At 40.5% G+C, this 17,330-nt stretch overlaps 1 protein-coding gene across 1 annotated transcript; it reads left to right on the forward strand.

The window, feature by feature from the left end:
* The first annotated feature begins 434 nt into the window (after positions 1–434).
* On the forward strand, positions 435–7,349 carry LOC123753839 (glycoprotein-N-acetylgalactosamine 3-beta-galactosyltransferase 1-like). The gene is made up of 7 exons (XM_069328636.1): positions 435–535; positions 1,884–1,966; positions 2,464–2,613; positions 3,050–3,188; positions 4,936–5,048; positions 5,455–5,565; positions 7,096–7,349. The coding sequence occupies exons 1-7, from the start codon at positions 474–476 to the stop codon at positions 7,347–7,349; spliced, it is 912 nt and encodes a 303-aa protein (XP_069184737.1). The 5' UTR covers positions 435–473.
* The last annotated feature ends 9,981 nt before the right edge of the window (positions 7,350–17,330 follow it).

Below are 17,330 nucleotides of genomic sequence, written 5' to 3' on the forward strand. Positions count from 1 at the left end.
TACAATCACCTGTGGTTGACTGTTCAATAAATCCCTGAACTATATGTTTAACAAATCTTTAACCCTGTCCTTGGAGAACAGAAGAAAATGTATATATGCTGGTTAGCATTGTTAATGTGTGGTCACGTCTGTGGTAGAAAATAATAATAATAAAAAAAAAACTCCCTGCCTCTTACTCAACCCTTATGGAACACCCACTATAAAACTCAATATTCCTCCTCCCACAGGTACCAGACGGAGCAGATATCTTCATAATTCCCTGTATGTAACCCTCACAATATTCCTTCTCCCACAGGTACCAGACGGGGCTATAATCTCCTCATAACTCCCTGTATGGAACCCTCACAATATTCCTTCTCCCACAGGTACCAGACGGGGCTATAATCTCCTCATAACTCCCTGTATGGAACCCTCACAATATTCCTCCTCCCACAGAGTCATCATTAAAAAATGTTCTGCTCGTGACTGTCTCCATGGCCGCCGGAGCGCTCCTCACCCTCATGATGCTCCAGCCTCAACACATCAACTTCAACAGGTACTATCTATCAAACTACTTACCCGTCTCTTAAGTAACGCTCAACCTAGATTCACTAGGAACCATATATAGCTCCTTAAGTATAGTTAACTCGACGGACGGTGCTTAGGAGCTTGTTGATGCTTTCGTTGGATTGATGCAAGAAAAGATTCGATTGTACATTTTAAGGATTTTAAACTAAGATTTTTATATGATTATTTAGATGGGAGGGAATTATCAGGGGAAAGCGCCAAGCCATTACGACTATATTGCACTGGGAAGGGTTCAGGATTAGGATTTGGGATGGGACGGTGGGGAAGGAATGGTGAACAACCACTTGGACGGTCATGGGGATTGAAAGCCGACTTTCATGAAGCGAGACTGTTGCTCTACCGTCCAGCCCAAGTGGATGGGAATGATTATTTAGAATGAAGGTAGCTTTGTACCTTTTATCCCCTGGCCAGTCACATTGCCTGTTTAGCTGTGGAACTGACCAGTTACATTAGTTTTATCAGCTGATGTTCAATAGAGAAAATTAGTGTCGTGTTGACGTCGAGAAGTTTACCCAGTTCCTCGGTGTATTGAATTTCAGTCTTTCTAATATATGTCAATAAAATAAAATCTGTCTGTCTGTATTTATCCAACTATGAATGTATCAGTCTATGCGCTATATACGCTAATTAACCTAACTAAACCAAAAATTTCTAACTTATGCTAACTTTACATAATGTTATTTCTACGACAGCAAACATGTAAATACAGTTAGCACAGATGGTAGAATATGGTTATCTTGAGGTTATCTTGAGATGATTTCGGGGCTTTAGTGTCCCCTCGGCCCAGTCCTCGACCAGGCCTCCACCCCCAGGAAGCAGCCCGTGGCAGCTGACTAACACCCAGGTACCTATTTTACTGCTAGGTAACAGGGGGCATAGGGTGAAAGAAACTCTGCCCATTGTTACTCGCCGGCGCCTGGGATCGAACCCAGGATCACACGTCCAGTATGCTGTCCGCTCGGCCGACCGGCTCCCTATAACATCTAATCTCAACGGCTCCCTCCCTAATCTCCCGATGGTGAGATCACCGGTCGGTAACCGTATATGCTCCACTGTGTTGGTTTTACACGCGATGGTAATATACAAAACCATTTGTATTACTTGACTCAAAATATATATTATTGTCTTGTTTCTCTTTTTCTTCCAAAAGTTGTCCTATTCCTTCACTACCATGTCGTTGACTCTTATCTTTGTGTTCTGTATTTCCTCTCTCACCTATAGTTATTCTTCTCACTCTTCTCCTCTTGTTCCTTCACCTTCTCTCCTATTTCTCTTCTCGTTTCTCTCTTCACTCGACTGACCAACTCAACTTCCAGTTCCAGAGAGATGTTGACCCTTGATGACCTAGCTGGGGAGGTCACACCGGTCTCCCGTCTCAGAACCCACAACCACCACCCAGGTAAACTCCCCCTTACATCTCCCCTCTTAGTACCCACAACCACACGCACCACCCAGGTAAACTCCCCTTACATCTCTCAGTACCCACAGCCATCCCAGTACTCTATATGATAAGCCAATTATCTCTTTAAATAGCGTGAGTGGCACGTGTAAGGGGGAACAAATACAGAGGAGTAAATCATATGATTTAAGTACTTCGAAGGTCAGTTTGTCCAAGACAATCCGGTCATCTGAAGGTCAGTAATAGTACCCGTGTTGACGGCCGGTCTGGGGGTGTGTCACACACTTGTCGTTGTCTTTCTCAGATGTTGCACACAACGTCACAATTATTTTAGAAATGACTGCCGTAATATACATGTAGTTATCCAAATATTTAAGCTAACAACAAGATATTTATATTATAAAAAGCAAAACGCTTATGTAATATGTTGACTGTAATGAATAAAACATTATTGATAACCTTTTAATATTATGTTTCGTGTGTGTGTGTGTGTACAGAGGAGATCGTGGCTCTGCAGGAGACGCAGAAGGTGCGGGTGTTGTGTTTGGTGTTGGCACACCCAGCAGCTCACTACACCAAGGCCGTCCACGTCAAGGCCACCTGGGGTGCCCGCTGTGACAAGCTTATCTTCATCAGCTCCAAGAATGGTCAGTGGAATCCTTCAGAATGGTCAGTGCAAACCCTGAGAGAGGTCAGTTGTCTTTCCCAAAATGTTCAGCGGTCTTCTTAATGCTCAGAGCCTTCAACAGAAGTCAATAGATCCCCTACTATTGATCACTTACAGCAGAGGTGATAGTAGTCTGTCAGCAGGGTTATATCTATTAATAATTTTAATGTAATTTTAAGACTAAAATTGAGTCCTAACACACAGACAAATGACCTGAGGACGGAAAAGTTTCTAAGGCCTGCAGCTGCTCTTGTAATTGACTTAATTAACGTAATTTAGCAGTCAAATGCAGCTGTTTCACTTCCTTTTGTTCTTAAGGTCTACTTTTTGTGCTTTAGTACTGCCCTCTAGTTTGCTTCCTATCATTAGTACTCTTCTTGGTTTTCTGGTGGTAAAATAAAAGGTCTTTTCCTCAGACACGAAGCTTGGAGCCATCGACATTGGTGTTAGTGAAGGGAGGCATAAGTTGTGGGCCAAGACCCGGGCAGCCTTCACCTATGTCTACAAGAACTACTTGTCAGAGTACGACTGGTTCTACAAGGCGGATGTCGACACGTAAGTTGTCACGGAAGATCTAAGTAAAATGAAATCAACCCTAGACGTTGGGTCATTGTAGAAATGATGTCGTTATCAGTCAGCAATATGCCACTTACAACCAATCATCAACATACGTGTCACTTTATGTCACTTGTATCACAGTTTGGTAATCAGTACCGTCTTTGATCCCTCGTGTTTTAACTCATCAGCTGAAGAATACCTCTTGACCTTTCACTCATTCAGCACACAGCCCCTCGCAGACGTACCACCGCTTTGTGGCAGCTACGAGAGGTCTGCATAACTTGCTCTGCTTTCATACACTTTGTAGTTTGATGCATGCAACAGCCCTTCATTATGTAGGATGAGGAGAGCACTTCCACTTGCTCTCGTCTGATACTTTTCATTAGTTGGTCACCACGAGCATTTCGCTCCATACAAAACTACTGGTAATCTAAGACTAGAGACACGTTCGTTGACCTCTGTAACGAAACCTCACCAGAGCAATTCCTGCTCTGATCATTCATTATATTTATAAAAACTCCCACCCAACTCCTGGTATCGATCCATTGCTCGGCACACGTTCTCTCTCTCACAAAAGTCTGCAAGCAACAATTAGTCATGACCTGCCTATTCTAACTCCATTTTTTTTAATACTCAGAATCTCAGTTAGTTCTTCGAGAACTAAGTGACATAATTATAAGAGAGGTGCAGGTTAGATGTAGCTGTTAATGTACAAATCTCCGCGGATGTCTGATTAAGACCTTACGTGGATTCTTTAAAAATTGCTTGTGCTGCCACTCACAGGATGAGCATGGAATGAAGGGACGGAGGGCTGTGGATGACGGTCCGTCGAGCGACAAAGACCGTCATCCATGTACATAAGATTAGGTCTGTGAATAAACTACAGGTCAGCGAAACACACACACTCACACTTATTTGTTATTCTCTCTCCCTCAAGTCTCTAACTGTGCATCGCCCGAACCTGAAATGGGCCAACAATGTAAATCGTAAAACTTATCGGTGATTGAAACTTTGACAGTTGAAATTCCACTTATATTTGGAATTGTAGGCCTGGTGAGCCTACATTGTAGGCCTCTCTCAAGATGGTCACACTCTGGACAAATGTCGATACTTCCAGGTCCTGTGATACATTAGCTACCTGTATGTTGGCGCTAATTCCTCTGATTTCCTCGGTCAGCAATCTGTCATATGCAAATTAGGGAGGTTAGGGAAAGTGTATATCTGACAGTCATTAACTACCGGTCACAGTCATCAACCCCCAGTCCCAGTCATCAACCACCAGTCCCAGTCATCAACCACCAGTCCCAGTCATCAACCACCAGTCCCAGTCATCAACCACCAGTCCCAGTCATCAACCAACAGTCCCAGTCATCAACCAACAGTCCCAGTCATCAACCACCAGTCCCAGTCATCAACCACCAGTCCCAGTCATCAACCACCAGTCCCAGTCATCAACCACCAGTCCCAGTCATTAACCACCAGTCCCAGTCATCAACTAACAGTCCCAGTCATCAACCACCAGTCCCAGTCATCAACCAACAGTCCCAGTCATCAACCAACAGTCTCAGTCATCAACTAACAGTCCCAGTCATCAACCACCAGTCCCAGTCATCAACTAACAGTCCCAGTCATCAACCAACAGTCCCAGTCATCAACTAACAGTCCCAGTCATCAACCAACAGTCCCAGTCATCAACCAACAGTCTCAGTCACCAACCACCAGTCACAAACAGTCTACCACTCAGGTATACCATCATGGAGAACATGCGCTACATGCTCTCACCCTACGACCCCAACTTCCCCATCCTCTTCGGCTCCAAATACGTGCGTGACAAAAAACACCTCTACATGTGTGGAGGTAAGTGTGTGAGGAACTGTGGGTGAGTGAGAAATTTTTGTTTTCTCGTGTTTCAAAGTTTTTTTTTTATAAATAATCTTTAAGTTGCCCTCTTTAAATTTGTATATATTTTAGAGACAAAATGATTGCTTACATAGTATCATAAGTTTCTGATAAATTACTACCTCCTATTTCACAGAATTTCGAAGTGTTTTCAAACAGAATCAGTTTAATTGGTATCTATAAACGTTACAAATCTGGATAAATAAAAAGAAACTTTTAATTAAAACTTCAGTATTTCTTTATTATATGTGTAACAGATATTATAAATTTATCTCTATTTCCCTCTCCTCTCTCTCTCTCTCTCTCTCTCTCTCTCTCTCTCTCTCTCTCTCTCTCTCTCTCTCTCTCTCTCTCTTTGGTACAGGTTCTGGTTATGTACTAAGCAGGGTGGCTGTGAAGAAGTTTGTGGAGGAGGCGCTGCCTAACAGGAAGATGTGTGATCTAACCAACAAGTTTGGCGAAGATGTTATGATGGGTAAGTGGATGCTGAGATGGGTCAGTGGATGCTGAGATGGGTCAGTGGATGCTGAGATGGGTCAGTGGATGCTGAGATGGGTCAGTGGATGCTGAGATGGAGCAGTGGATGCTGAGATGAAAGCACAGCTCAGTAGTACAGAATACAACACTTCTAAATAAAACTGAACTGAAAAATACAGAAAGCAACATATTGTTAATTTTTAAGGAACAGAATTAAATATAAAATAATACAAGAATTCAGAGTGTATCTTTATATGTGTCTAGATTACTGATTACATCATCTTGAGCGAAAGTCAATGTTCACTCTCACTATGTATATAGGATTAGAAAATACATTATGTCCGCTCGTGTATAGATTCAGAACCGATTTTGTCCTAGACGTGAATATACTACATAGGGTACCCGGTGGTGCCCGGAATACTTTGTTAGAGTTATGGGAAGAAAACTGTAGCAATTCTTGTATTGAAGTCTGCATTCTGTCATTTGAATCTTTCTGATTCATACATGAGTTAGTTCAGTGGCCTCGTGGTTTTGATTATGGGGAAGCAGAGCTCCATGTTACTACCATTTTGGCGATGGATATCGTCTTGTGTTGGAGGCCAAAACGTTGTACCATTTAAGTGTTGGGAACCCCCAGAATGCCCCACTTTCTAAACGCGAGTTTTTGGCGCGTTTTCTGTTCACGTTCTTTATCAGGTCCATGAAGGGGGTAGCCATGGGAGCTGATCTCAATGCCCCTTCAAGGAGTGCATGGGGGACATACCCCGACCCCACCTCATCACCGTTCTGTTACACACAAGAGTGGGGGAAATCTGCGCCCTTTGATAGCACTCAATGCGGCCTTCAAAAGCAATATAAGAACAAAAGAATATAGGAAATAATGTTAGCCCTATATATGGCTAACCAACGATTAAAACACTCTAGCTATCGCACGTTCCTTGTATTACTTGGCAATTTTTTCCGTCAATCAACAACACTGTTTCCTAACCAACACTGTTATGACCTCAGGTTATGCTCGTAGTGCTAGATTTCCCCTCTCAACTGTGAGAACACTTAGTCATGAGTAAATACATCTAGGGTGAGGGGACACTAGATCAAAGGCTTCCTGTTTACTTGGCGAATGCGTAACACGTGATATAACATGCAATATGAGTGACATTTATATTATATACCAAGTACATGGACATATCCGTCGTTGTATCATCTACAAACATGAAATAAATATCGTTGATGTTTCCATGTTTGAAATTCAAGAAGGAGATTTCATATCCCAACGTGAATTCTCCTACAGAAAAATATTATGTTCACTTGATTTTAGAATTAGAACAGATTTCAAGCGCCCTGGTGTGTTTATCTAGAACGGTGTTCATGTTCCCCTTGTAGGAAGTTGGAGTGAGGCATTAATGTTCCCTTGTGTAAAGTTCCAAACACATAATGGTTCATGTTCCATCATATGTCTGAACTGTAGCAGCATACTACCTACAGGAAAGTGTTCATTTATGGTGTTAGCTGAAGTGACTCATTGCAGGAATATGTCTGAAGAATGTTGGAGTTATGTTCGGCGACTCGCGAGACAGTAGTGGTCGTGGACGCTTCTTTCAAATGACCTTAACAAACTGCCTCTTCAATGAGATTGATGGATGGATAAAATCCGAAATCTATTACAAGCCTGACACGGTACGTCTTTTCTTGTTGTGTACACATCTGACCTCCTCGACGGATATTCATTATCCAGATATGTACATCTTCCGATTACATTTATCTCCTCGTCATCTCCATTAATCTGTTTCCAACACAGTCTTAGTCTCCCTCTTAATTGTGTTAGTCTCCCAACACAATTACATTGTGTTGAGAGACATCTGCTTGGAAGACTTAGATGAAGGGTATATGCTAAACATATTGCCAATGACAACTATCCATTCACTGAATATTACACACTAGCGTCTTGAGTATGACCATCACCCTAACAAATCCTCCACAGCAGCACCCTACTTCTTTACCACAAGGTGTACAGTGCTCCTTGAGAGTCGGTAAACTGCAAAAATCCTCTTATTGCTATTGATGCTCTTAAGGATTTGATAAGTGCAAGAATATATATATATATATATATATATATATATATATATATATATATATATATATATATATATATATATATATATATATATATTTAATGTACAGTTTTGGAGGTACACTTTCATTGGAAATAATAAACCATAAGTGAAGATTATTTAACAAGGAAAGACCTCTAAATGTAATTCATTAAGATTTTAGACAAAAATATATACATCCATATGATAACGAAAGCAGAAAGTAAACATATTATTCTCAGTAGCTAGAGTTGTCCCTATCATCGCCTTTGATTTACCTGGTGAGCCGTTCTCAGGGTGTCAACTTCAGCTCAGAGTCGGCCATCTCTTTCCACTATATTGAACCCCGCAAGATGTACGAGATGGACTACCTGTTGTACCATCTGAGGCCCCTCGGCGTCTCCACCAGCCATCCCTTCCCTCTTCCTTTACCCCCGGACCACGACTCCATCCCCCCTCAGGTGAGTACTACCCCTACGAAGGGGCAGGGGGGTCCCTAGCCCCTTCAAGGGGGAGGAAGTGGAAGGGACCCTGGGACTAAAGACAATGGCATGTATGTGTAATGCTTCCTCTGTGACTTTAGGGTGGACTCAAGAGCCGTGTGCTGTTGACTGATATATTAATTTATGTTTCAGCTGCTGAAGGAGCGAGGAATGACATCCACATCAACAACAGACAGTAGAAAGAATAGATTGTAGAAATAATACGCATTAACAAGAACTGACAGTAACAAGAACAGACTGTGGCAAGAATAGACGGTAGAAAGAACAAACAGTAATAAAAAAAAGACAGGAGAAAGAACAAACAGTAACAAAAACTGACAGTAGCAAGATCAGACTTTTGCACGAACAGACAGTAGCAAGAAAATACTTTAGCAATAACAGTTAATACTAAGAACAAGCGACAGTTTGGTCAGACGGAAGCATGAACAGACGCCAGAAAGAACAAAAACGACAGAAGGAACATAATAACAACAACAACAACAGAACATTGACCATCAAAACCATTGTAACGTGTATCAAAATTATATAAGTTTAAGTAATATTTGACGTTCAGAAATTGTTGTGTTGAAGAAGCCATCGAATAGATGGCTTCTTCAATAACGAATTGTAAAAGCACTTTATAACATAAACATAATTGAATCTGCTTTGATACAGATTACAAAAGAACATCATTTGAACATTAGCACTGGTTTATATAACTTAGATCCACTTTTGATAAATCAATTAAAGGGTGATTTGAGTAGGATCATTGGAACACATTTTGTCTCACTAATTCATTGTAAATATTTATTATCTTATGCTATTATTATCCATTTTTGGGCCTGTTGGTGGGTATGGATAGGAGCTGCATCGTATGGGTCAATAGGCCTTCTGCAGTTCTTGTGCGGCTCATATTTGTATCCACCTAATTCCCATTCATTTGTTATTGTACCTCACCTCAATCCACCATTCTCTCCTACCTATATATGTCCAATACTTGACCTGTAAAATCACTCCTTCTGAAGATGTATTAATATACGAAAGTACTTAAGGAAATTCCTGTTTCAATTTTCCTCCGTGGTCTGACACTGTCACATTTCAGGCTGTGTTCGGGCACACAACAAGAGATATTTAAATAATAAATATTTGGTACCGATCCTATAATTTTGGTATTTCTATAATTATATATAATTTATATAATTTTGGTATTCCTATTTTTTTGGTATTTGGTACCGATCCTATAATTTTTGTATATTTAACACTGACGGAGTGGATTGTTTTATTAAACCAAAGTTCATAATCAAATTTTTCCACACTTATGGTACCTCTCATAAACACTTACGATGAAATAGAAGAGAACTGAACCAAAATGTCTTCCATATACGCAACACTTTTGGTAACACTTGTGTTGGTTTCAAAATACAGTACTGTTTCCTGAGTCATTCTTTCATGTTTCAGCTGCTGAAGGAGCGTGGGATTACGGCCACGGCAGGAACAGCGGAGCGCTGATTGAACAACATGTAGTCCTTAAAGACTGAGAGTGTGTTGAGTGAGTGTGGTGAGAGAGTGTGGTGAGTGAGTGTGGTGAGTGAGAATGCGAGCATGACTTAGCATCGCCACGCGATCAACTCCACTAAGTCTGCCTAGTACCCGGGCACGTCTGAGTCTGCCTAGTACCAAGGCACGTCTAAGTCTGCCTAGTACCAAGGCACGTCTGAATCTGCCCAGTACCAGGGCACGTCTGAGTCTGACGAAGGCAGCTGCGACGACGAAGCTGCTGCCTGGGGGCTTGACCGATCACAGCTATACATATAATTTCTATTATAGAAAAGCTCCGCCAACGGAGTATTGATATATCAGTTCCGTTTTTTGCACCTCATTTTCTTCCACTTCACATCAGCAACCCAATAGAAAATTCCCGAATGAAAGTCATTTACCTGTTGTGGAAAAATTTGGTGAAAACCTTTCATCTTGCTCATGAAGAGCTAACTCGATTAACACCAGACAGAACACCTTGAAAGAGCAGAATGTTGTCAATATCTTTACATGTCCACCTGGAGTCTATAAGCCCAAATATTTTTATTTTATTGACAAGACGCCAACATTTTTTCAAAGCAAAGCATCGTACGACAAAAAAGAATATATCATCACACAATTTATACACACAACCAGACCATCACCAGAGATATGGTGACCGGAAGCCAAACAGTCGAAAGATACAGTGGCAGTTGGAAATTAGACACAACAGAAGCAATTCACATCAAACATTCTATCATTTAATTACCAAAAGCCAACTTGCTTCAAGGTTGGCCCAACCATCTACAAGACAAGAGAGAACTGCTAGTTTTTATCACACAATTGGCCCACGCAACCAATGAGACTATAGGACAAGAGTCCCCGTTTTCTTCGACAAGTCAACCGGCTCACTCTTATAAAATTAAAATGTAATATATATGTTGCTGTATTTTCCCTCATGTTTTCTCATCTGCCTTTTAGGATTCAAATCTTTCTCTGTGAAACTCTTCAGGCTCATTAAAGCTGTAAAAGGAACTTTAGAGAGTTAATTTTAAACTTCCAAGTCCAGAAATCTCCATAACATTCGTGGTAGAATCATTTATGTAAGTCCTTTGGTCATATTTAGTGACACAAGGCAGTTTTCTGCGTCGTCGGGTACAACCAAGGGTTCTGGATGCATTCCCCCACGGCAGGACAATAGCGTTTGCAACATTTCTTTTCATCTGTTGTCCTAGCAGTAAATTGATAACCAGGAGCTTACCTATCAGTGACTATTGGGGAGTGAGATCTAGCTTTTTATGCCCCGCCTCGCGCCTATTAATATCTTGCGCGCTAATTGCCTCTCTCCATATTAACGCTTTTATCATATTTATCTTTAAAGTTGTGAATGGAATTGGGTTCAACAACCTCTTCCTTCAGTGCATTAAACTGGCCGACCACCAGGACAGGGAACGAGACCTTCCTTACATCTCTACGATTCAGTTGCATTTAAATTTTATTTTAAATATACTTTATCCAATTTATCTATTCCTCTCAAGTACGTCTACGTAATTACCATAACCGCTCTTATTCTTCTCTCCTGTGAGGCTGTGACGCTTTCTTTCAAGTGACCTATACTTATAACTGAGGTTATAAGTTATAACCTTACAATATATGTGACCTATACTTATAACTGAGGCTTCTCAATGCAGGTTACCTGCATTGAGAAGTCTCAGCTATAAGGACAGGTTGAGGGCAAACAAGGTCGATTAGTACCTGCAACAGGTACAGCAGGTACTAATCTAGTTGCAAACTTCTGAAGTTTGAGTTTACGCGTCACAAGGTGTGGGGTTCCACAGTGAGGCTGCATACTCCAGTAATGACTCACATAGGCAGTGTGTGTATGGACTTAAAAGTCAATCTTTGTTTATGTTCCTAAATGATGTTCTTACATTTGCAAACTTTTCATATGCTGCTGATGTTTTTTCTCTTTGCATGAGCTGGTTTCCGAACTTGTTGACAACTCAACAGCCGCCTAGATATTGGGACATGTCGACAGCTGTTGTGGCTTGCATCCTGGGGAAGGGATGTAGTTAGCTTAGTGACGCCTTGATACGTCAAACAGGCTTCCAATCCTTATAGCGATGTGAAACTGAATAGATTGTTCCATCGCAGTGTATCCGTGAAAGTATCTGTAAAACATACTCTATGAGAGCGTTGCTACAGAAAATGAATGTTATGGTAGACTTACGTATATTGTTATATTGTTTTTTTATTGTATTTATTTTATTTATTTATATACAAGACGGTACATTGAGTTGTGAGAATACATAACCATGGTGCCTGAGCGATACATTCTTCCAAAGCCACTAACATGTATAGCGTTTCGGGCAGAAACGTAAACATTGTAAATTGTTTACATCTGTACACTTGCTATTGTGTTACTTATTTTATACCTCTTGCTGAGTTTACCTGAGTTTACATCAATTACAAAAATTATCAATTAAAAATGATCAATTATCATAATCATCACTTAAAAAATTATCACTTTAAAAAATGTTAATTGATAATTAAAAAATTATCAATTGAAAAAATTACCAATTATCATAATCATCACATATCACTTCATCAATTAAAAAACAGATAGATAATACTTATGTAACATTTTTATTAAACACAGAGCCATAAAAGTCTCTATAGAAGTCAGCACATAGTGGTAAGCACAAACGTTCCTCCCCCCAGACGCTGACTGGAAGCTGGAGGAAAAGTTGGAAAATATATATATATATATATATATATATATATATATATATATATATATATATATATATATATATATATATATATATATATATATATATATATATATATATATATATATATATATATATATATATATATATATATATATATATATATATATATATATATATATATATAAGAGTTGTTACATTTTTGTACAGCCACTAGTACGCGTAGCGTTTCGGGCAGGTCCCTGGAATACGATCCCCGCCGCGAAGAATCGTTGTTACAACCAAGTACCCATTTTACTGTTGCGTTAAACAGAGGCTACAGTTAAGGATTTGCGCCCAGTAAATCCTCCCCGGCCAGGATACCTGCTTGTAACAACGATTCTTCGCGGCGGGGATCGTATTTCAAGGACCTGCCCGAAACGCTACGCGTACTAATGGCTGTACAAGAATGTAGCAACTCTTGTATATATCTAAAAAAAAAAAAAAATATCATCTGACATCTCATTACTTTACACACACACACGGCCTTTAGAAACTTGTGTAAGGAATCTTTATATATATATATATATATATATATATATATATATATATATATATATATATATATATATATATATATATATATAACTGAAAACTCACACCCCAGAAGTGACTCGAACCCATACTTCCAGGAGCCACGCAACTGGTATGTACAAGACGCCTTAATCCACTTGACCATCACGACCGGACAAAATGAGGTGATAGCCGAGGCTATTTGAACCACCCCACCGCCGGCACTCGGATAGTAATCTTGGGCATAGCATTTTACCAAATCACCTCATTCTTTGGGGCACACGTGAGGAACACAAATGCGAACAAGCCTGAATGGTCCCCAGGACAATATGCAACTGAAAACTCACACCCCAGAAGTGACTCGAACCCATACTCCCAGGAGCCACGCAACTGGTATGTACAAGACGCCTTAATCCACTTGACCATCACGACCGGACAAAATGAGGTGATAGCCGAGGCTATTTGAACCACCCCACCGCCGGCACTCGGATAGTAATCTTGGGCATAGCATTTTACCAAATCACCTCATTCTTTGGGGCACACGTGAGGAACACAAATGCGAACAAGCCTGAATGGTCCCCAGGACAATATGCAACTGAAAACTCACACCCCAGAAGTGACTCGAACCCATACTCCCAGGAGCCACGCAACTGGTATGTACAAGACGCCTTAATCCACTTGACCATCACGACCGGACAAAATGAGGCTTGTGGACCATTCAGGCTTGTTCGCATTTGTGTTCCTCACGTGTGCCCCAAAGAATGAGGTGATTTGGTAAAATGCTATGCCCAAGATTACTATCCGAGTGCCGGCGGTGGGGTGGTTCAAATAGCCTCGGCTATCACCTCATTTTGTCCGGTCGTGATGGTCAAGTGGATTAAGGCGTCTTGTACATACCAGTTGCGTGGCTCCTGGGAGTATGGGTTCGAGTCACTTCTGGGGTGTGAGTTTTCAGTTGCATATTGTCCTGGGGACCATTCAGGCTTGTTCGCATTTGTGTTCCTCACGTGTGCCCCAAAGAATGAGGTGATTTGGTAAAATGCTATGCCCAAGATTACTATCCGAGTGCCGGCGGTGGGGTGGTTCAAATAGCCTCGGCTATCACCTCATTTTGTCCGGTCGTGATGGTCAAGTGGATTAAGGCGTCTTGTACATACCAGTTGCGTGGCTCCTGGGAGTATGGGTTCGAGTCACTTCTGGGGTGTGAGTTTTCAGTTGCATATTGTCCTGGGGACCATTCAGGCTTGTTCGCATTTGTGTTCCTCACGTGTGCCCCAAAGAATGAGGTGATTTGGTAAAATGCTATGCCCAAGATTACTATCCGAGTGCCGGCGGTGGGGTGGTTCAAATAGCCTCGGCTATCACCTCATTTTGTCCGGTCGTGATGGTCAAGTGGATTAAGGCGTCTTGTACATACCAGTTGCGTGGCTCCTGGGAGTATGGGTTCGAGTCACTTCTGGGGTGTGAGTTTTCAGTTGCATATTGTCCTGGGGACCATTCAGGCTTGTTCGCATTTGTGTTCCTCACGTGTGCCCCAAAGAATGAGGTGATTTGGTAAAATGCTATGCCCAAGATTACTATCCGAGTGCCGGCGGTGGGGTGGTTCAAATAGCCTCGGCTATCACCTCATTTTGTCCGGTCGTGATGGTCAAGTGGATTAAGGCGTCTTGTACATACCAGTTGCGTGGCTCCTGGGAGTATGGGTTCGAGTCACTTCTGGGGTGTGAGTTTTCAGTTGCATATTGTCCTGGGGACCATTCAGGCTTGTTCGCATTTGTGTTCCTCACGTGTGCCCCAAAGAATGAGGTGATTTGGTAAAATGCTATGCCCAAGATTACTATCCGAGTGCCGGCGGTGGGGTGGTTCAAATAGCCTCGGCTATCACCTCATTTTGTCCGGTCGTGATGGTCAAGTGGATTAAGGCGTCTTGTACATACCAGTTGCGTGGCTCCTGGGAGTATGGGTTCGAGTCACTTCTGGGGTGTGAGTTTTCAGTTGCATATTGTCCTGGGGACCATTCAGGCTTGTTCGCATATATATATATATATATATATATATATATATATATATATATATATATATATATATACATATATATATATATATATATATATATATATATATATATATATATATATATATATATATTTTATATATATATATATATATATATATATATATATATATATATATATATATATATATATATCATTATGAAATAGGGAAATGCCAAACCTATCACGTAGGTTATCACAAGCAGCTTCTTGACTGACCAGATGGACCGTCCTTAGGGATTCCACTGTTGCTCTGACTCCGCCGTCTCCTTCCATCGTGTTGACCCCAGCAAGATGTACGAGATGGAGGAGTGAGACATCACTTTATCACAGATGAAGAATGGCGTGAGACCGGCGTATCACCATCCCTTCTGAGGGATCCGATAGGCTGTGTAGGCGTGTTCTTGCGTGACGCAATCTGCCCGTCCCCCTATCCCTCCCCCTGCACTCCCTCCTCCTCGATTTGGAGTGGGACTGCATTGTGGTTCACCCCAAACCCACTTCGGCTGGCGGCCAGCGATCAACTCAGAACTGATCTTATCGTGTTGTATAGAATTGCTAAGATTCGTCTATTTGTCTACAGCTGTGTTAGCCACCTTCTTGCTGTCATTATTCTTCTGTTGTAATATCTAAAGAATTGTGGACGAATATTTTCCTGCTCTTCTGTTGTCTCCTTACCATTACGTGATTCACAAACCAGGGGCCAGGCTTCATCAAACTTTTACGCAGTCACTTACGGAACCTGTACATCTTTTCTTAATCAGGCTGGCTTTGTTTACATTTATTAAACACTTAACGAGCTTCGAAACTTCGCAACCCAAAGTTATTATTGGTATAAACAGCCACGTGGTGCTTCGAGGTTCATAAACTATTTAATAAACGCAAACAAAGCCACCACGTCCGAGGAAAGATGTACAGGTTAAGGAGTAGTGGCGCAAATGCTTGAGAAATCCTGGCCAAATTCTCCTCCTCTGGAAAGTTGAATGAATCCCCTGTCACTCTTATATTCTAACCGACCATTACACTAATTTCCAGAGACATATAGAATCTATGCCTACATCCATTTTCTTTCCATTTTCCTCTCCTCAGCTCGGTAATCCTTAAATAATAACAAAGAGATATTTATAACCACGATCCCCCATATACTTGACCTGTCACACACACGATTAAAGTAGCAGTAATGCTCCTCACAAGGAGCATGAGGGCGACCTGTGAGTGCTCCTTAGAGAAGGTATCAAGGAGCCACACCACCACGTACTGATGACCTCCCATACTTTAGAAAGGGATGACTTAATTGTTTACCTATGTAACTTTTGTTGTGTAATAATTGTGAAGGGGATAAAACAAACTCGTGCTATTAAATTATATAGTATTAAAAAAAAAATATATATATATATATATATATATATATATATATATATATATATATATATATATATATATATATATAAAGTATTATTTTATATTAAATAAATACTAAAAGTATTATACTTGTACATTTTATAAAAAGTATTATTTTAATACTGTATATACGCGTGCACCACCTCTGGTACAATTGTGGTGACCCATAGCCTCGCAGAAGAGAATAAAAGGTATTCGAAGAAGACTTTACTGAGTTTTCCTGGACACAAGTATTTTATCTATAGATTATAATTACTGAGAATATAAACTGTTATTGACCAATGGCTACACTGTTATTTGACCTGAGTAGCAAAACTCAATATAGCCATCACCTTTGCATTTGGTTCATGTTATTCTGCAATGCTATATTTTCTTACGCTTATTTTAAGAACATAAGAACATAAGAACAAAGGTAACTGCAGAAGGCCTATTGGCCCATACAAGGCAGCTCCCCCTTTTGTTCCATTTCATGTCAAGTATAACTATTTCTGTTCCAGGATGTGCTTTCTGTTTCGTCCTGGACTCCAGTTCATGCCCGTAGATAAAGACAAAAGTCTAAATACAATTTCAAGGCCTATGTATTATCTCCACACCTCATTATTCACTTTCAGTCTGTTGTATTTCGTTATTTAACTATTTTCCTTCTCTGTTTTTATGTCAATTCAACTCACCATGATTGTCTGTTTTCATAAATTTTAATTATTTATACATTATTGTATTTATTTAGAAATATAATGGAAGTTTCAGATGTTTTATTCAGATGATAGAAGCAAGCGCCCCCACGTGACAAAAGTGTAATATTTTGTCATATTCTACTGACGTCAGTCTTCATAACATTAATATTTGACCTCAGCATTAAAATTAAAATGAGAGTTTTGTAAGCTAATATCTGTTGTCTTACATCAGCTTATTTGAAAGCCAGGCTTTAGATATTGAC

The sequence above is a fragment of the Procambarus clarkii genome, chromosome 21 (genome assembly GCF_040958095.1).
Source record: "Procambarus clarkii isolate CNS0578487 chromosome 21, FALCON_Pclarkii_2.0, whole genome shotgun sequence".
NCBI classification, from domain to species: Eukaryota; Metazoa; Arthropoda; class Malacostraca; order Decapoda; family Cambaridae; genus Procambarus; species Procambarus clarkii.